A 21,661-nucleotide genomic window follows, 5' to 3' on the forward strand; every position below is an offset into this window, starting at 1 on the left:
CCAGACATGCATGGATTTGCTTAATTTGTTACCCATTGGCTGACAGGGATTGATTGTCACTCTTTTATTCATTTGTGAACTAATAATGGGGTGGTTTGGACCACATAGGCGATGCTGTATGCTTGTATCAGTTTCTGTCTTATATAATTGTGTGTGATGCTTGTAAAGTACTGTTCACTGTGTTTTGTAGTCAGTTTGTACTGGTGAGGGACCTTAGGCAGAATGCTGGCAATGAATTTGCCTTGCAAATGCTGGGTTTGCTTTTCTGGTGCTGTCTAAAAGGTAGTTGGCTTATAGTGGGTGCTAAGTATTTGATGAATGGATAGCCTGTCCTGAAAATCATGAGTTTTTCTGAGGAAGTGTGTGTGTGTGTGTGTGTGTGTGTGTGTGTGTGTGTGTAGAGTATTCCAAGCTTGATTCTGTCCTCCACTCTGATCATCTGATGCCCCACTGACGGCTGATTTGTTTAGTTGCCCACTACTCCTGAAATACACCAAGGTGGCTGACCAATGGATTCCAGGGTCTCTAAGAAACGTAAGCCAGGTGTAATGGACCCAGGGTTCGGCTAGAGGCAAGAATCCGTAGACATTATTTAGGTCCTAATTTGCAGTTGTATTAATTATGGCTGGTGACTACACGTTCATCCTTTTAAAGTTTTTAAAGAACCAGGACTGTTAAGCAGTTATAACTATTTATATTTTCCAAGGCTCTGTTTAAGACTTATGGCTTTTGCAGGCTTCTTTTGTTGCTCTGGCACTTGGGCAAGTGTTTTGGCTCTCTAGATTCAATTTATATTACCCAATGACCAGAAATATTTTGGAAGGTAGTCTGTTCCTACACTTGATTGAAATTTCATAAGAACATTTTTTTTCCACTTGGGATAAAAAACTTACTAAGAATAACTTCATGTCTGCAGAACGTAAATATTATTTCTTAATAGGCTGTCACTTGTCATTGGGAAGTTGACACTTGGTTTAAAGTCCTTACTCCTTAAAATTGAAAAACCTAAAATCTGATCCTGGGTCAAATCCCTTGTCTGATTTATACTTTAGTGGGAATAGAGCACCCTCAGAGCCAACAAAACAAATATATATACGTACACATACATGCTACAGTAAACTTCAGTAAAGACTTTAGGTGTTTTGTCAAAGGTCTAATTTGTTAGGGAACACCGTCTAAAGCACTGGACTTGACCATAGAGCCCAGGACAGCTTAGAAATGAACAAACTGTTTTTTAAACATTTTCTATTAGCTATTCTTTTTTTATGGGTACTTAATCCTCACCTGAGGACATTTTTCCATTGATTTTTTAGAGGGTAGAAGGGAGGAGAGTCAGAGAGAGAAACATCGATGTGAGATATGCTAGTTGCCTCCCACACGAGCCCTGGCCAGGGCCGGGGATCAAGCCTGCAACTGAGGTACGTGCCCTTGACCTGAATCGAACCCATGTCCCTTCAGTCTGCAGGCCAACGCTCTATCCACTGAGCCAAACCGGCTGGGGCCCAACTCATGTTTTAACTGAATAAAACCTCCACATGATTTCTTGCGGGAATTAAAGTTTAAAGAGGTTGCTGGTTTGAATCCAAGTCAGGGCACATGCCTGGATTTCAGGCTCGATCCCCAGTAAAGGGTGTGCAGGAGGCAACTAATCAATATTTCTCTTTCATTGCTATTTCTTTCTCCCTGTCCCTCTAAAAAATTCAAAACATATATTTTAAAAAAGAGAACTGGCTTTCACATTAGGTTGAAAGAGGAAACTGCTGACCAGAAAAAAAGGCTGGGTTTTGGGTTGCCGTTATAATTGTCAATTAAGCAAGGAACAGCTTCACGGTTTAAAAAATTTGATGTGGTTGAGGGAGATTTTACCTATGGCATTTTGTCGTGACTGGACTGCACTCAGGTTGCACTGAGACCACCACCTCTGATGAGTTTTCTGAAACAGTTTTTGTGGAAGGTAAGGTAAGGGGTCTGTGGTTTTGGTATCAACCGGCATCTCAGGATAGTTGGGGTGGGTGGTCTTCAGGTACCTGTGAAAGTTACTTTGTCTTATTCACTACAGAATTAGAATCCAGGTTACTGAAGTAATGTGACTGGAATGTTTTACATATTAATGGAGCCTAGCCATTTTATATTTCTACTAGTGGCCTGGTGCATGAATTCATGCATGGGTGGGGTCCCTCGGCCTGGCCGATGATTGGGGCCATCTTGCTGAGTCCCAATGGGGGCTGGCTGGCAAGAGGGAGGGACTACGGGAGGTTGGCCAGCCACAGGAGGTTGGCTATGGAAGCCCACTGACCATCAGGGGGCAGCTCCTGTATTGAGCATCTGCCTTCGGGTGGTCAGTGCATGTCACAGCAGCTGGTTGACCGGTCATCACAGTTGTGTAGACTTTTATATATAGAGATTATATATAGAGATTATACCAGGCTTAGGGATAAACTTGACTATGATGATCACTTCAATTTGCCTTCTAGCCATTAGGATACTTTTTTTTTTTTTGCCTTTGAAATAACTTAGCACCAAGAAGTTACCCAGCAGACAGCAGACAAAGGTACATCTGGATAAAGTGGGCAAGAACGGCACTCTATAGAGTCTGATTTCTTGGATGTAAATCTGTATCAAGCACAACTCCTATCTGTACTTTAATACTTTCCAATGTTCCGGCAATTATGTCCCCTCAGACCGAGGTACTACATGGTATGGGGATGAGAAGCGGGCCCTGTTCACTACAGTGGCCTTCATTTGATAATTCTGGCCCATGAGGTCTGCCAAGTATTTCAGGAGCTAACACTTATCCTTGAACTTGTCAGGTCTAATCCACATTAGAGATGTCACAACAGTAACAACTGGGCTTTCTGAAATTATTATTTCTCTGCTGGCTGCCAGGCTGTCACCTGGAAACTAGTAAAGAGATAGAGTGGCTTCACTTTTACAGTTGTGGACAACAGCATGTATGTGTAAATATACACTTTTCCCTCACGCACATATGTGACCTCAGTCACGTCAGCACTGATACACCAGACTGGAAACATGTTTTAGTCACACTTTTTGTTTTTAACCTTGAGTCAATATAAACTGTGTTCAGAAGTTATGAAAAGATGTACACACTTTACTGCAGATTGAATGGTATTATGTGTGTATGTGTATGTGTGTGTATCAACCAAACCAATCATACTCTTGGAAGAAATTGAGCCAGACTTAGTGCAATGAGAAAGTAATTTCCCAAGGTTGAGGGGCCCTGGCTTTTAAGAATGCAAGTTTCAGACCTCTTCATGTGTTGAGAGTGAGACGTTCCTGTAGAAACACTAGACTTGATTGCTGAAACCGGGTCAGTAGAAACCATTGAAGTTTATTGGCGGTCACAATGCTTACACTGTATGCAGCAAACACCCTTACAAGTCTATCCGCAACCTGATCACGCAAGAAAGGATTCACCAAACAGTCGCCAAAGGAGAAGGAAGAAAAAATTAATAGGTTTGTTTCTGGGGGTAGAGAAATAAAAATAACACCTAATTGATGAGTGTCCCATGGGCAAGAGCTGAACTAGAGATGTGTACAACTAGCAGCAACAATTGTGGAAAAAGTACAAGGCAAATAGCTTTCTCCATTCATTTTCCTCTGTAGGTTAAAATTCTTTTTAAATATTCAAAACATTTATTATGGTTTTCATTTTATAAAAATGTATATTTTTAAGGGTATGGGAGAATGTTAAATACTTCATGCTAGGCAGACCTTGTTATTAAGAACCCCTCCACTTAGTTACTCCCTCCAGTTCATACATTCACGAGTGCAGGGCACACATATAAATATCCACACGCACACACCCACACACACTGCCTCAAGGGCTGGGGAAGACTGGAAGTTGTTGGCCACACGCAGTTGGGTCTCTGGTGGACTCCTCCAAATCGCTCCACAGGAGAGCAACTGGCTCATCTCTCTCTCTCTGGTCTCCACCTGTACAGAGACCAGGAACCCTAATCATAGACTTACATCCGACTTGTAGAAGCAAGAGGCATCTGTCTGAGGATGAGGGAAGCAAAGTGGGAAACAGGATGAAGCTCAGAACACCGAACACTTAGCTGGAGTGGTAGCACTGCGGGAGCCCGGGGACCTAGGGCAGCATCTGTGGTTGCGGGGAGGGGTGGTGCTCCGCATGGCTTAGAGTTCCTAATAACAAGGGCGATACAGTAACAGGAAGTGATAATTGGGGGGGCAAGGAAAGGGCAATAAGAAAAAATATACATTTGGAATTTTTACCTTTTTTTTGCCTCTCTACACTGTCACTAAATATATCTCTGCATGTCCACACACCCTCTTCAGTAAAGCTTCAGGCCACCAGAATACACATTTTTCCTCACTCGCATACACAACCCCTCACATCAGCATTGGTGCACTAGACTCTGTAAAAATTTTTCAGTCACACTTTTTTTTTAAACTTGAGTCAATATAAACCTTGTTCAAAATGTTATGAAAAAATGTACATGTTTTTACAAGGCAGGTTGTGGCAGGACACTGGGGGTTCTTCGCCTTTGGGTGGCCCCAGGAGGGGGCTGGAGTCTCACATATTTGTGTCTCTGTCTCCTCCCACCACCCTTCCCACCCCATCCCCCAAGAACCAGCAGCGCCCTGCCCCCTAGTGAGTGCACTCACACCCCTATTCCCTGGGGAAACAGCGAGGTGACCTTTGCCATTTTTCCCACACCCTTGGAGGAGGGAGCCGGGATCAGCCAGGCCCTCTCCCTTGTAATTGTTTGCCCCTCGGGGCCAGACCGAAAGGACGCTGCTCTGTGTAGGTAGAGTCCAAGGAGGTGTCAGCTCATCATATCATTGCTGTTCACGCCGTAAGTGGAATTCTTCATCGAGTCGTTCACTTCCCGACGGAATGCTGACAGGTTCTGGGTGAACCTAAGAGAGGATGCACGGAGGTTGGGGGAGTAAGGTGAAAGGGGAAGGTCTTTGCCTAAAGGTTTCTAGCAGACAAGTGGCTACTGAGAGGCAGAGCTATGAACTGATGGGTTGTGTTTCTAAGGTCAGTAAATATCAGACTTAAGACTCAGGGAAAGGTGGGCTAGTTTGTGCCCCTTCTACTGGCAACTTCAGGGCAGGCCTTGAGATCTGCTCATTACATGGGGCTGAGGGCCACCGTGGGTTGGTTCACGGCAGCACAAAGGAACCTCGCTGACAGAGGCAGGAAGCAACCTTCACAAGGATGAGGATGAAGCTACTTCATTTCTTAATGCCTAAGAGACCTATGGCATCGAGCTATGCTGTCCAATGTGATAGGCACTAGCCACATGTGCCCGCTGAACACCTGAATTATGCCCAGTGCAACTGAGGAACCGATTCAAAAGAAATGAAATGAAAATGCTATATTTTAAGTTAGTTAAAATAACATAAACTTTAAAGTTTAATTTAGAAAAATCTCAATTTAGTTATTGGGAGAATTTCTACATGCTTTTGGAACAACTTCAGTATGGGGAATCTACTTTGTCATCTGTAAATTTTATAAAATCTAAATCTAAATCATATTTCTGATGAAACTTTAGCATCTGAATTGAGATGCCATGGTAAGTATAAAATACATAGGTTCTTGAACTTAGTGCAATAAAAAGAATGTTAAAATTCTATTTTAAAATACTGATTACACTTTGACAACATTTTTGATACAATGGGTTAACTAAAGTATATTAAAATAAATTTTGTGTTTTACTTTTTTTAATGTGGCTACTAGAAAATTTAAAACTACTTATGTGGGTCCAGCCAGTGTAGCTCAGTTGGCTGAGGGTTGACCCATGCACTGAGAGGTCACCGGTTTAATTCCTGGTTAGGGCACATGCCCTGGTTGTGTGCCAATAGGGGGATTGCAGGAGGCAGCCGATCCATACTTCTCTCTGATGGATGTTTCTCTCTCCCTGTCCCTTCCTCTCTCTAAAATCAATACAAACATACAAAACAAACAAACAAAAAACCCAAAAAACTACGCATGTGCCTTGCTTTTCTATTGGACAGCACTGCTTAAACAGCCTCTAAAGACAAGGGATTTGAAACACAAGTCATCCAGGATTTCTTGGCAGGGCCCTGCACACTCAACTCACCTGTCTCTGTTTTTCGTTAGAAGATTCCGCTCTATGCCTTCCATCAGGTTTTCGAAACACAGATGCATAGCCTGCTGCTTCTCTGGGGGCTGGCTGTTCACAATGCTGCTCCTCAGGTCAGAAAAATACTGGGGGCAGGAGTGGGACAGGGCAGGGTGAGGAGAGAAGATGGAAGAGCAGATCAGCCCTCCATCATCTGCAGGGTTGAAGGATGGAAAATCTACTAAAATTGGATACCTTTTTTTTTTTTTTTTTTAATTTCAAGCACGCACTTGCAGGATAATATATCTTTATCTCACTTAATCACCGGCTCCTTAATGGGACTTATGCTTGTTACTTTGATCTCCAAGTATGTTCTCCCCTTGTAATACTTGCTCATCCTTTACTTTTGTCTGACCTGCCCCATGTGCTAACTTCGACCAGGTAGGTGATTATATGTTGTTCAAAGCACGAGTTTCCCATTGTGGCATGTTTCTGTGCTGCTCCGTGTCCTGAAAAATGTGCACCTCCCCCTGCCCCTGGCGCTGGGCGTCAGGGAGGTGGCTCGCTTACCTTTTCATTAAGCAGTATCAAGCCAAGTAGGGGTCGGGACATAGACCACTGGTTCCTACAGTCTTCAAAGATGATGATGTTCAGCACCGTTGACAACATCTGGAAATGGAGAAACTGAGGCAGTGACCTAGTGGTCGCTACCCAAACTAATTAGATTCCAAACAGAGGAGTTTATTAGGGTGGAAGCCTTTTCTGTCTAGGGTAAACCAGACAAATGTTTTATGCAGCTTCATTTTAATCTTTATTACAAGGTAAGTTTTTCTTCTAAGACATTTCCTTTCCTGTTCTTTAAAGTGGTTTGCTAATTCATTTTAAAATGAACCTTCCCAGTTCACCCTGACTTGTGGAAAATGGGATCAGTCAAGAAAATGATTATGGTGCAAAATGACTTTGCACTATAGCTCCTTGCACTTATCTCAGCGGAGAGAACTTTGTAACATTTTCGGGGATGTGATGGGATGTGCATTATTTTACTGCTTCCTTAGAGAACAATGTAGACCAAGAGGAGATATGGGAGAACAAGCTTTACAGGTGCAAGCTGCTAACTCAGGCGCCATGCACAGCCAAGCGGGACAAGGCACTGTCATGGGACAGGCCCAAAGCACAGGGTTGTTGTGACACTAGGACTTCTATATCCAATGATTACTTTGCACACTCAGAACCTATCGCAATTCTAAGGCATAACTTCACCCGGGCAGCAGTAGTCTGGTGAGCTATCAGACTCATCTTGCTTGGCCTCCCGTCTTGAAGAGAGGTTCCTCCCCTGTGGGACACCCCGCGCTGCCCGCGAACCCTCATGTCCTTACCTGCTGGATCATCTCTGGATGCTGCTGCATGATGTGCAGAAAGCGGTCACTCTCCTGGTTCAGGGGTGCTGTCCTCTTCTTGGTGCTACGCGACAGCTGCTTGAAGAGGTACGTCACAATGTGGTCCAGGCAGGAGCAGCAGCCTGTGCATACCATGGTGTCTAGAAGGAAGAGGGGCCAGGGGAGAACAGAGCAGGGATACTGAGCTGCTGATGGGGACTTGGGCAAGCACGACTGCCCTTAGCTGAGACCCCAGGGGTACCCAGTCAGACTGGGAACCGTGACCAGTTCAGCGAAGGCCATGGGTTGGGATGCTTTTTGTTAACCTCTCACCCTTAACATAGGTCAAATTCTAAGTTTGAAAGTGAGTGTGTGATAATACTGTAAATAAATATTGAAATTATTGGCTCACTGTAGTATGGATGCATGTCTTCTGCTTCATAAAAAATAAATGGTTCACATGCAGCAAGTACTTCTATTGTGCTAAGGACTCTACAGATATTCTCTCTAATCTGTCCTCTCAAGAACCCAGGAGATAGGTTTACAAATGAGTAAAAATGAGTAAACGGAGGTTTGGAGATCACACTGCTAGTGATCAGAAGCCAAGAAGCCGGAGCTGTGAGCCCACACTCGGAGGGACCTGGGGGATGGCGTTAAACCCAGCGTAGCGCAGCCTATCAGCATCTGCAGTTTGCAGTGGGCTGCAGACTCCGCTGTGCGTTTCACAAAGATGACACTGCAGCACAGCCTGTGGGCCGAGCGCTGGGCTGGCGAGGATGAACCCCTACAAGAGTAAACCACGCTGTTTCTGTCTTTGCAGAGGCCCCTCCATTCTTAAGAAGCTATAAAACAGCCTTCCAGAGCAGGGTGTGCTGCCCTGGCTGGACTGCCCTAGATATGGCTGTGCACCCGGCTGACAACCCACAAGTCAGTCTATGCACTTGCAATGTATCATGATTACTTTGCAGTTGATTTAATCTTCCATTTATGTTTTGCTCAGCCTAATAATCCAAGACCCCTTGTGATCCCCAAGTGTGCCCCCACCTGTCTCTCTGCAGCTTCATTCCTTTTCACTCTCTTCTGCACGGGTGTACAGACATCTGGACTTCTGGTTCTTTCTTGCCTCTACGCGCCGGTACTTATGGTCCCTGCTGCTAGGAAGCCTCCCCCGCTAACCTGGTAACACCTGTTTGGCTTTGAGGTTTATGCTTTGATACCAGTTCTTTCGTCAGCTTTCCTTGACCCCACTCCTGAACCCAGGAGTTTAGGGGTGCCTTCCTGAGAGCTCCCATAGCGCTTCTACTTCCCACTACTGTCCTGGGCAAGGGAATAGGTGGTTGTGTCTGTTTCATCCTCAGATAAAAAGCTCCTAAGGGACAGGGACCAAGTGTTATTAACCACTGTACCCGCAGTGCCGAGCAGGTGCTGGTCCTTAGGAGGGGATCAGTAAGTATTTGCTGGATGAGAATATACCCAGGAGTCATGTGCTCTGTTGATGGGCCAACTCCTGAAAGAGTAATCCTTTGGATACTGGGGCAAGATCCCCTCTTTCTGTTAAGTGGTAAAAACAAGACTACTACTCCAGGTGCTTACCAAGTGCAGTAAGTCCTTCAGATATGGAGGAGAGAATGTACATGATGACGTGAGGTTCCAGGCTGGCAATGAAGTTCATGTGGTCCTGCGTCAGGACTTCCAGTAGTGAGTAGTAGGACTGGCTGAGCTTGGGGTAATCCTGTGGGAGAACAGGAAAACAATAATCAGCCCAGGCGCTGTGCACAGTTCGCGGGGAGCGAGAGCCTAAATAAAAGGGCCCAGTCCCTTTAGATGGGAAAACAAAAGTTAGAGCTGGCTTAGAGTTCTGCAGAGAATGGTTCAATCACAGTCCGAGGCCAAGAGAAGACTGCCATGAGGGATCGGGCCTGCCTAGGAAGCTGAAGGCTTACCAGGAGATCACTGTGGGGAATGGAGAGGAGCAGCTTGATGAAGGTCTGGAGAGCATTGTCCAGAGCATCGTCTCCATAGAGACGAAAGACTCCAAAGTTGACATAACTCCCGCTGAGAGCAGCCTTCAGCATGGAGAAGCAGATGGAGATGCCCTTGAGCTTCAGTGCATAGACCTGGTCCTTTGGGACCTCTCCTAGTGTCAGGATGCGATTGCCTGAGTAGACATGTGATATATACTTATTTAACCACGTCACAATTGGTAGTTTATATACCAAATCAATCCTCCTGCCCCAAAGGCCCCGGTGCCAGCTGGCACTGTAACACAAACACTGAGCGACACAGCACGCGTGGCAGTGCTGTCCTGGTTACGGCCAGAGCTAGCCTGAGACCCACATGCAGCAACCAGGATGGAGCCGGAAGTCATGTCGGGCTGGACTCCTCTAAAGCACGTACCATACATTGTGATCATCTTGCTAGTTTCTCTGAAGAGTAAGATGCCATTGGGGGAAGAGACATCAAACTGGAGCCGCTGGGATCTGGGCCGAGAACACAAAGGAGAGAAAGTCAGAGGTATGCTGCCGAAGGCTGGGTACCCCAGGCTCTAACCTGAGGACCTGGGGGGATTCTTTTTGTACTGAGATATGCAGATTCCCTATCCTTATGTGAAGTAACCAAGTTGATCAAAGATATTTAACTAGTGATATAGCTTTTATCTTGAAGACCAACATGTTAGATTCAAGTTCTGCTGCTCAAATCGAAAACATTTAAAGGAAACAAAAACATGAGGCAGCAGATAAAATTACTCTCTTAAAATTGTTTTGTTTGATGAAAGCAGAGCTTCTACCACCATCACTTCTTGGTTTTAATGCCTTGTTTCTTTCCTAGGCATTTCCACTGTCTGAAATGACTGTCCATACTTGTTTTACTGTCTGTCTCCCCCCAGAATGTCTAACTCACAGCCTTTAGACATTAACCTACATTTACCTTTATAGCTTCGGTGGAATGAAGGGAGGGCACACGCATCGTTACACTTTTTAAGGAGACAAATGCAAAGGGACTGGGACTGCTCTTACATAAATCAGGCAGGAAGGCAAACATTTTAAAATAACCCGAGCTTTGAGTTCCTGACTGTTCCCTAGACCAGAGCAACTCTTCATTGGTTTGCCCTACCTTTTAATGAGTTTCACTGACTAATTGTAAAGTCTCACCCCCAGGAGTCCTTCTTAATCCTTTCCTTCCCTCCCACACTGATCCCATCAAGATCTCGCTCTACAATATGCCCTGAATCCTTCCACTTCTATTGTCCTCTACTGCCACTCTTGCCCCCGATAGTCCATTCATGTGGTAGTTAGAATGGTACCTTTAAGTAATGTAAACGAGATCACTTTAATTCCTGGCTTACAATACTTCAGCAGCTTCCCACTGTAATGAGAATACATGCCCACTCTCCACTACTGCGGGACCAGGTCCTGTTAGATCAGCTTCTGCCCCTTGCTTGACTCCGCCTACCAGGGCTTCCCATGTCCAAGGCCCAGCAAGCTCCCCCTTCTCAAGACTTCTGCAGTTGTTTTCTGTTAGAATGCTCTCGCCCCTCTCTCTGCAGGGCACCCAGAATTTTTCTTGTCATTCAGAACCCAACTTAAATATCACCTTCTCTGACCCCCTCTCCTTCAATTCCTTTGTTTAGTACCTTATTTTTCCTCTAGACCTTTCCACTGTTTGAAATGACTGTCCATGCTTGTTTTACTGTCTGTCTCCCCCCAGAATGTAACACCTAAGGTTTGGCTGGCACAATAGCTTAGGAAATTGCCTGGCAAAGAGTAGATGCTCTCAAATATATAGTTTATAAGTGAATAACTCTTAACGATAAGCCCCATGGGAGGCAACATCCTCTCTGAATTTTACAGACTCCCTCACCAAGGTAGTTTTAAAAATTATTCTCTCAGGAGTGCCACGAGAGGCAGATACACAGATCTGAAATTTCAGTTGAGTCAAAGTGCGGGATTTTTCTTTTTCTCCATCCCTCAATCATTGGGCAAATCTAACTATCTGGTATTTGGGAATTTGTTCTTACTTTCTTTTAAAGTGAATCTTTACTGATCCAGCTATAATCTGCCTAACAAATACCTTTTGTAAGAAAGGGTGTTCTGCCTGGCCTATGTGGCTCAGTGGTTGAATGCCGACCTATGAACCGGGAGGTCAGGATTCAATTCCTGGTCAGGGCACATGCCAGGGTTTCGGGCTCAATCCCCAGTAGGGGGCCTGCAGGAGGAAGTTGATCAATGGTTCTCTCTCATCATTGATGTTTCTATCTCTCTCTCCCTCTCTGAAATTAAAAAAAAAAAAAAAAAAAAAAATATATATATATATATATATATATATATATATATATATATATATATTTTTAAAGAAAGGATGTTCTAATGTGCCCCGTATCACTCTTAACCGTCTCCATGAAACTTGATGGGCACGGCATCATTTCCAAATGTTAACTTGTATGTGTGGGCAGGGAAATCAGAATCCTGGTTGCCAAATTCACTTCTCATAGGAACGTGTACAGTGAGACTCTTTTTAAAGTGACTTATTTCCTTCATGCAGCCATAGCTTTGTATGGTTGGGACAACTTTCTTCTAAACAAAGGAAAACATATACCAGTAAACTTTTGGAAGTTTTCAAATTTTGATAGCAGTGAACCATATCATCTTCCACAATCTGCCGAAAACACTAGAAAAAGCAAATCCTCTTAGGACTCTCCCAGATAAAAGGGCAGTTGTGCCTTTAAAAATCTTCTTCCTCCTTACCTGTTATGAACTAATTCAGCCATCAGCTTGAGTACAGGTGTGGTGCAGGCTGGATCATGGTACCACAGCTCAATTGCCCGCTGAAGAATTGGCATGTAGGATGGGTATCTGTAAGTGAAAAGCTAAGGAAGAATTCTGAATTCAGAAAGGTACAGAATTTAAAATGATTTCTCAGCTCTGGCCAAGCATAAACTGTCAGATTAAAGTTTTCTAACTTCCTGTCTCTTGCTGTGCTAATCTTAGTCTTTCTAACCAGAAGATGCTAAAGTGATTGTGTGTCCTCTAACTTGTAATAGGCATCTAATAACACATTGAAGTTTACATAATGCCTTTCTTCTGAAGAGCACAATGTATTTCATGTTGTTATTTATTCTCTTACCACTTGTGGTTCTATAGGGAATCAGCTGTTGGTTACATAACTTTGGAGAAACAGAGGCACTCTGCTTTGTGATTTGTTCAAATTATGAAGTCAGTAAGGTTAGACTTTATAATTCCTAGTAAAGCTATCTTTTTTTAGTAGATTGAAATGTCTCTCTTTCCTAAGTGTGGCAAAATTCATGTGCAAAAATTCCACAGTGGGACAGTTCCACAGCCATTTTTATCTGGGACTCTGAGTAAAGCTGGGGAACCACCGATTCATTTCCCGACCTCAGTGACCAGAGCAGACAATGTTATGTCATTAAACCACACTGGAACGGCAGCTTATAGACATAGCTATGGCAGGTCTTCTGGGTAACTCTTCACCTCCTTTGCCTCCCCACTCCTCCCCCCGCCTCCTTCCCCATAACCCCATCACTCATTCAAATGTCAGTTAAGGCCAGCTGTGACACGAGTTAGGATACATCCATTCAAACAGCATCATGAAACTGGTCTTGGCATTGAAGGCAAAAGCTATCCCTCTCAGGTCTCTTACCAGGCCAACTAGAGTTCGCTGTAGAAGAAGGCAAAAATACGTTAAAAGCAATGAAAAAGCAAACTTATAGCCACCTGATGGGGACTTCACATATCTGTAATAGAATTCTTCCTCCCATCTTTCAAAAAACACAGCATGGATGAACCTGGATATTATGCTAAGTGAAGTAAGCCAGTCAGAGAAAGACATATGATTTTACTCATACATGGAATCTAATGAACAAAAATAAACTGACAAACAACACAGAAACAGTGGCATGGACACATGGAACAGACAGACAGCTGTCAAGAGGGGAGGGGAATGGGGGATTGGATGAAAGAAGGTGAATGGATTATACATAAGGAAAGAGAGATGGAGGCTAGGTGGCGGTGGTCAAGGGTGGGAGGGGGAATGCGGATGGAAAGCGACTTTCCTTGGGGTGGTGAGGGCACGATGCAGTGTGCAGATGATGCTTTATTGAGTTGTACACTTGAGACCTATATGGTTTTGCAAACCAACATCACCCCAATAAATTCAAACAAACAAACAAACATTTCTTCCCAATATTCGGAATCAATCTCTTCCATACTAGAATTGACATCCTTTCCCTGGGAAAGTTAGAAAACGGGATGGTCCCAGGTTCATCACAGCAAAAGTAGAGGCTGACGAAGTTTTAAGATATTAATATGATAAATCGTGTAAACACGGAAAAAGGAAAAACAGGCAGTAGAAGAGTCCCATATCCTGAAGGTCTGGTACCACACCTAGTGACACAACAATGCCAGCAGCGCCTCTGCCCCTCAAATGCAGACCCTGCCAGGAGAAGACAGAGGAGGCCACACGGTTCCTGGAAATAAGACTCATGTGTCAGATCTTGGAGCCAAAAAGCACTACGCTGTACTTTTTCAGAAAGAGGCCCAGAGGTCAAATCACTTGCCTGCAGCCACGCTGCTACGTGGCAAGAGGGCCAGGATTAGGACTCAGAGCACCGAGACTCCAAACCCAAATGCTGCCTTTCTCGATGGAGCCTTTGCTGAACAGCAGTAAGACTGCTCTTAAAAGCTAATTGGCACCAGCAGGCTCAAGGAGGTAGCACATTTGGGTATCCTGTCTCATTTGTTAAAAATGACTGTACTTCTGCTGACAGCCTGCTTTAAGCAAGCAGTTCTATTCCTAAACTGATACTGTGAGCTCAATGTTCAAGTCTAAGACACGGCCAATCTAAAAGACTTGTTACATTAGGTGTAACAACAGTTGTAGTTCAAGGCCAGATGTTTCTTTCATGAACTTTACTTGCTTTGTACAGAACTAGTGTGATGGGGAAAGGGCTGATGTTTTCTGATATCCCTCAGTTGTATTTGGTGCTAGCAGGTTGTCACTCTACATTACTAGTATGTCCCACACTAACTTAGCTTTTTAAAAAAATAAATTTTTAAAAATTGATTTCAGAGAGGAAGGGAGAAGGAGAGAGTCAGAAACATCAATGATGAGAAAGAATCATTGATCAGCAGCCTCCTGCACGCCCCCTACTTGGGACCGAGCCCACAACCCAAGCATGTGCCCTTGACCGGAATTGAACCCAGGACCCTTCAGTCTGCAGGCCGACGCTCTATCCACTGAGCCAAACCAGCTGGGCTGACTTAGCTTTGAATGGCACCCATCTCAGATCCTAAAACACCGACGTAAAGAGGAGAGGTGGACCAAGTGGTGTTGCTCCCTGACATCTCTGCTGACTTGGAGATAGAAAATAAAGAGGCTTTCTAAAGATAAAAAAGGAGAATTTTAGAATGTCAGGTAAAACCTGGCATTCTAGAATTCAGCCTCAATGTCATTATGGACACTACAAAACGTCCTACACATATTAATAGCACAGTGCCTGCTGGTTTTGGTACAGAGAGCTGTAAGTAAGGAGAGCTGATGTGCACGAAGTAAAAACACGAGGGAAGCAAAAATCTAAAAATGACAATTTTGCCTTGGCTGGTGTGGTTCGGCTGGTTGGAGCGTTGTCCCATACATTGAAAGGTTTCGGGTTCAATCCCCGGTTGGGGCGTATTTCTCTCTCACATAGACGTTTCTCTCTCTCCCCCACCTTTCTTCTCTCTAAAAGTCAATGGACATATCCTCGGGTGAGGATTAAAAAAGAATAAAAATAAATAAAAATGATAATTTTGAGGGCGAGGAATCAATAACTAAGGGTAAATTTAAAATTCCATATATATGGAAATTCATAAACCCTTCTAAATGACTCACGTATCGAAGAAATCTTAATGGAAATTAGAAAATACAAAAAACTTAACAATAATAAAAATGTTACATTTCAAAACTTGTGGATTCTGCAGACCTGTTTCACAATAGTATGAACATACTTAATACCACTGAAATTAATACGGTACACTTAAATATGGTTACACCAGTGGTCGGCAAACTCATTAGTCAATGGAGCGGCAAAATGCTGCTCACGAGTCGCAGTTTGCCGACCACTGGGTTACACTATAAATTTCATGTTATGTGGTTGTTGTGTGTTTTTTTTTAACCACAATTAAACAACTTCTGGTCCAGCTGGCATGGCTCAGTACTTGAGCATCGACCTATGAACTAGGAGGCCATGGGTCAATTCCTGGTCTGGGCACATGCCTGGGTTGTGGGCTTGATCCCCAGTGTGAGGTGTGCAGGAGGCAGCCAATCAATAATTCTCTCTTATCATTGATGTTTCTATCTCTCTCCCTCTATCTTCCTCTCTGAGATAATATATATATATTATATATTCTGCTGGAGTAATATACCTAGAGGAGTAATATACCTAGAGGGGCACTTATAGTCTTAAATGGTTACATTATGAAAGAAGGGCTGAGAAGTTAAGAAGTTAGAATAGCATCACCTCAACAAAAATATACGAAAATAAAGATTAAAAGTAGAAATGAATTAAATACAAAACACGGGTAAAACAGAGCTAAAACAAAGTAAAAAAAATACAAAGACTAATAAAACTAAGCTCTGGCAGGACTGATAGAAAAAAAAGAGGAAGTACTAATTAGTATTAAAAATGAAAAAGAGACATAAACTAAAGATACAAAAATTAACAAGGCAATGTAAAAACATAAAATAACTTCATGCTCATACATTAAGAAATTTAAGATAAAAAATCCTAATTGCTGCTTAAGAACATGCTGTAATGTAAATACAGAGTTGATAAGTCCATACTGGCCCTTCTATTTCAGGACCCCAGGAGTTGAGGAGGTTAAATAAAAAGCTAACTCTGTGGAAAATTCATGGATCAGCACTATTTTCTGTATTGTTAAGCTAATCGAGTCTCTATCAGGGACTCCCTCAACCAGAAGCTGACCAGTCAGTGGGTGAAGGACTCACCTTTGCCTCTTGCTCATTGAAACTATTGGTGCTAAACATCTGGGCCACCGCCTCAAACGCTGCTGTGAGTGGCAGCATGAATTGCTCATACTGATCTTCATCCTCTCCTGTAAGGGAAACAAGCAGGATGTGACCCCAACACACAAAACTCAAAGCTGGGTATGCATAGAGAATGAGACGAGCAGGCCCAAGGGGAAATCAGGGGCCCTTTATTACCCTAATTAGTAGTAATTTCAGAATAAAATGTATACATATAGAAACATATTTTAAACTAGAAAATGGCTGAAATCATCTTGTCCAAATATGTTCAATTTTTTTCCATACTGAGTTACAATATCAGAGATTCATATGTATGTGTATAAGGCACTCTGGTATTTATCTGTTTTTCCTTAAGTGAGAACTATAGTCAGCTGAGAGAGAACTGAGTCTGTTGTGTGAGAACTAGACGAGACTCAAGCTTGAAACAGGTGTGTGTAGAGGCTTTATTCAGTTTTCTCTTTTTAGTAACCTTTCACAAACCTAAAAAAATCTTTAATGTCATTGTAGTAGGATTAAATTTAAATAGCTCAAAATTATGATGATGCCATTCTGCTTCAGTTATTAGTTGGTCCCAAACTGCTAATATCACAGCCAGAGCTAGAAAGGTGTGTATGCCCTCCGGGTTCATAGTGCTAATGAACTGGAAATAAAAGGTTTTGTTGCACCCCTATGTGGGGTGGACGGGGTTATAGGACCAACAAGAAGCATTTAGGAATCTCAATTCCCAATTCCTTATTTTACAGATGAGAAATACGGACAGTATTTTAAAACCACTGCCCATCAGCTGAAAATTTCAGACGCATACTGCTATTCTCTTTCAGGTACAGGGACCCTGACAGTGTTATGTACTCTCAGACTATCATTTCAGATAGTTTTGTTTCTGTTGAAACAACAGAAAAGACCGACCCCACACCTAGTTTTCTATCCTCAAGTAAAAATTTAGAATAGTGTCAGATTACTTTCTTAAGTGTCTAAGATTTACTGCAGTACCTAAATCCACCATGAGGAGACGCCCAAGTGCTGTGTAGAAGGTAGTCCGACACCGCATGTCTGTCAGGTTGGACTGATTGTTAATGCCCAAAAATGAAAAGTGCTCGCTCTATTGAAAAAGAGAAAACAAGTTAAAATGATAAAAACGTGGGTTAGAGGCAGAATGCAAGCCAGTAATTTTAGAACTACTGATCCCTTTCAAGCTAATGGCTACATCATCATTCCGTAAGGATATCATGGGTATTAAGAATTTATTTTTTGATTTTGTTATTGTTACCTACAACTAATTTATCTTGGTATGAATAACAGCTGGCGGTTTCACCATAACTCAGACCTTCTGGAGCACCAAGAGCAGCTGTGACGACAGTTAAGTGTAAGCTGCAGTGTGCTGGGGGTCGGGAACAGCCTGCCTGGAGGAGCAGGAAGAGGGCTGGGACCACTCACCGTGTGATTGTTCAGCATGAACTGTACCGCACTCAGCTTCACTAGTTTCCTTACACTACTGTATGTGCAGGCAAAAGGAGAAGGTCAAGGAAAGTGTGATGCAAACCAAGAATCTTGAATGCAGAATGAAACTACTTTATCCTAAGTACAGTTCCATATCCAGATATTATTTTTCTTAACCACTTGAGTATAACACTGTCAAAAGGGGAAAAAACGTGTACTCTTCTAAGCAGTGTTTAACTGAGCAATGAGAATACCCATATCAAACTCCTAACAGTAAGAAAATAGATAAAACCCAGCAGTTTTCCCCAAGAACCATGAACATCCTAGAGCAGCTTTTCTCCAGGAGGCTTCTAAGAGATAATTAAGCCCTAAGGCCCTGCCTAAGGGGTCCATTGTGTGTAGTGAATTAACTTTCTCTCCTATGCATTTAGGAGGGTACTAGCTATATACACTGAATGGCCAGATTATTATGATCTCTGAATGCATAATAATCTGGCCTCTCAGTGTATATCCTATATAATAAAAGGCTAATATGCAAATTGTCCCCTCAACCAGGATTTCGATCAGCAGGCAGGCCGGCCAACTGCTCATGTCCCCTCTCCCTGGCCAGGCTGGCTGGACCCCACCCATGCACGAATTCATGCACTGGGCCTCCAATACACACACACACACACACACACACACACACACACACACACACACACACTGAGTGGCCAGATTATTATGTGTTCAGAGATCATAATAATCTGGCCACTCAGTGTATAATCTTTGGGAGAATTGAGAAAAGTCACTCAGTATTTTTAAGGTTTACTTTTCTTGCAGACTCCGGCTTGTGAGAGGCTGTCTCAGAGCGGTTCCAACTTTGCTGCAGACCTAGTCCAAGTGGAGAGGAAGCAGAGTCACTGCTTTTACTGCGAAGCTTGTAATCAGGTTGCTTCTAGAGATAGCCAGGGATAAATCTGTAGTAAACTATCAGCTTGTGGGTTGCCTCATTTCTGGGGCCTAGACTTATTCCTGGATTCTGTGTGGGCACTGCTTTTGGCTCCTAGAATGGAAGACACTTAAATACCCATAAAGCTAAATTAAAGTGGAAACAGCAGGCGGCCATGATTTCTAGGAGGGCGCACACCACAGTTCCTGCGGTGCACAGAAGCTGGCTTAGAAAAGGATATCCAATGGAGAGGTCATTGAGGAGCTGTAGTGTCTTGGAGGTGATTGGTTCACAGCGGCCCCAGTACTTGAGGTTGGTGATGCTGGAGGACAAAAAGAAAAAACAACACAGGAGACACTTTTGATTTGCCTGTTTTCCTTGAGGGTTGGGATTAGAAAATCATCCATCACGAATCACCACACATCTGCATCACCAATTCACAGACATCACAACCACAAAAAATGGGTATAAAATCTCCGTACTTACATTTGGTTGACTAGAAAAATTATCCTTCAGATAATCTTCACTACTTGGTTCCAAAGCTACACTGGCCCATACCCAGGCCCTTGGAATTCTGGGGCACTCCAGGGCTGATTTCTGCAGCAAGGGTAAGAGATTTCTGCGGCAGTGATAACATGCAGACGTATGCAATTCTGCACCTGCACCATCCACTGTCAGCTGCAGAATTCTAGTAGCCCTTGCTTCTGGATTCTTGGCTGGCAGAGTCCTGTAGACCCCCTTTGCCTTTTTCATCTTAAATTATCAACCAGCTCATGGATATGAGTGTTTAGGATTGGGATGGTTGGAAGGAGGCAAAATGTCACTTTGCACACAGCCCTGGGTAAGTTGGCTCCAATGTGTGCTTTGATAAATTAAGCTCCTAAAAAGGGGAAATGCAAACAAAGGGCGCAACTTAAAAACAACAACAACAAAAGGGCCAATTAGGAGCTTTCTTCCTTCCAACTTTGAAGACAAGTCAAACAATAGCACCAGATTTTGGAGATTCAAGACTCTCAAAGGGTGTGATGCTTGAGAGGAGCAAGCCTGTTTTAAAGTGGGGCTCTCCTCCCAGGGGGCCGCCTAGTGAAAATCAGCACCAGAAGGCAAGTGCCCACTCTGGGCACCCCTGGCAGCAGGGTGATGGAGTGAAGGCTGAGCACCAATCACTGGGGAGGGAGGGCCGTTTTGCTAATGCCACGACAGGGTTTCACCTGTGATTCCAGAGGCTTTGGATGAGATTCCACATGAACAAAATTAAATCCTTGCCTGTACAAGCCTGGAATGCTCTGGGGCCGGGCCATATCTCTAAGCACAGCTTGTCACACACTCAAAATGCACAGTTTTCTGACGCAAACGATCAATGCTGGAATACCAAGGCACTGGCAGCACAATGCCAAGATCACATTTTACAGTTGCAATAGGATTGCAAGGGACTCTTGCTGATGGCAAGCCAAAACACTTACATTTTTCCTATGAAGACGCTTAGGACCATGGTCTCATCATTCAAGCCCAGAACTTCTGAGAGGCGGCGGTACAGCTGGTGTGTTGAGAAGAGAAAGTAACCAGAAAACATGGATTAGAAAAATCACATCCCAGTACTGTTATGTCCTCATTCAGGGGGTAAGATGTGGGAAGAAGAATGGCCAACAATGCTGAAGAAGCCTTTACTGAAGTGAAAAGCTAGGCTCTAAGTATTACTAAACACTGGGTAGGTGTTGGGCTATCTTATAGTCCCTTCAAACGCTGAGTTTACAAAGACTGTGAAACCTTCTGCTGTTCTAAACATCAATTCATGAACAGAGACTGAGAACTGACAATTCTGGGAACACCAACAGGTATTTGTTAAGTATATGGAGCACTAGAGAAATGGGCCCATTCTTTGATGAGTCTCCCAAAATTCTATAAACTAAGAGGAGACAGCTGGACTATTCCTGACACGTAAAACCTGGAGACTGTCGGAACTGTTAGCAGCTGTTTCCTTGAACAGCAATTCCACAAACAGAAGGGGGAACCAATGGAGCCAACAGAGAGTCTGTTACCTTCGAGGATTTTTGCACCTGGTCCCCAATGTAGATCTTACGAAACTGCTCAAAAAAGCTCAGCATGGCCAGCTCTAGCTTCTCGTTGCCCGCCTGAGCCAAGCGAGAATCTGTTAGGTTCATCAGCTGGAGCACCCTAGAAGAAGAAGAGCAATGGTTCTCTCAACAGCAGGATATCCCAGTCACTCTAGAAAGAGTCGTACAAGTCTCCTCTCCTCCCCATACTATCTGAAAGGCATTCTCCGCAGGCTCTAAGTGCTGGGGAGGGACTAAGAAGTCTGCCCCACAGGAACCACAGCCAAGGAATAAATATGAATGACTAGTGAGATGTTTAAAAGTTCCAGTCCGCTGAGACTGTAGATTGAGGCAGAACTTGTAATCAGCTTAACGATGGTGGGGCGGGGAGGGGGAGGGCGGGGAGCCCATCTTTCAGTAATGGTTTTCCTTGAAACTGCTGTGAGACCTTGAGTAAAGCAATTTATTTTGAGTCCCTGTTCCTCATTTATAAAAATGAGGGAGACTGGACGAAACCAATGGTTCTCAATCATTTTTCTCACAGAGCCAAGAAAGAAATGAAGACACATGAAGGACAATGGTCACAGGTGGCAACACTTCCAGGGACCAAAAGCAGACATGCTACCTGTGACTTCATCCCTTCTCCCTGGACCCATCCCCACAAAGAAAGCATACTGGAATGCAAGTGCATGAATGTGAATGAAGAAGAATAATGTTATTACAAGTGAATCATCTGACACTCTG

At 43.6% G+C, this 21,661-nt stretch overlaps 1 protein-coding gene across 2 annotated transcripts in view; it reads right to left on the reverse strand.

Moving 5' to 3' along the window:
* Positions 1–3,329: 3,329 nt before the first annotated feature.
* XPO7 (exportin 7) overlaps positions 3,330–21,661 on the reverse strand; it is an 89,831-nt gene continuing 71,499 nt past the window's right edge. For both annotated transcript variants that reach the window (XM_079770130.1, XM_079770129.1), the window contains exons 14-28: positions 20,903–21,038; positions 20,327–20,400; positions 19,102–19,185; positions 17,930–17,990; positions 17,486–17,594; positions 16,457–16,563; positions 13,041–13,129; positions 12,199–12,306; positions 9,851–9,933; positions 9,397–9,611; positions 9,047–9,185; positions 7,454–7,614; positions 6,648–6,746; positions 6,096–6,223; positions 3,330–4,905 (exon numbers count right to left, since the gene is read on the reverse strand). In XM_079770130.1, coding sequence (XP_079626256.1) covers positions 4,812–4,905; positions 6,096–6,223; positions 6,648–6,746; positions 7,454–7,614; positions 9,047–9,185; positions 9,397–9,611; positions 9,851–9,933; positions 12,199–12,306; positions 13,041–13,129; positions 16,457–16,563; positions 17,486–17,594; positions 17,930–17,990; positions 19,102–19,185; positions 20,327–20,400; positions 20,903–21,038 — 1,687 coding nt within the window. In that variant the 3' untranslated portion in view covers positions 3,330–4,811. The remainder of the gene's footprint in view (positions 4,906–6,095; positions 6,224–6,647; positions 6,747–7,453; positions 7,615–9,046; positions 9,186–9,396; positions 9,612–9,850; positions 9,934–12,198; positions 12,307–13,040; positions 13,130–16,456; positions 16,564–17,485; positions 17,595–17,929; positions 17,991–19,101; positions 19,186–20,326; positions 20,401–20,902; positions 21,039–21,661) is intronic.

The sequence above is a fragment of the Cnephaeus nilssonii genome (genome assembly GCF_951640355.1).
Source record: "Cnephaeus nilssonii genome assembly, chromosome: 5".
Taxonomy (NCBI): domain Eukaryota; kingdom Metazoa; phylum Chordata; class Mammalia; order Chiroptera; family Vespertilionidae; genus Cnephaeus; species Cnephaeus nilssonii.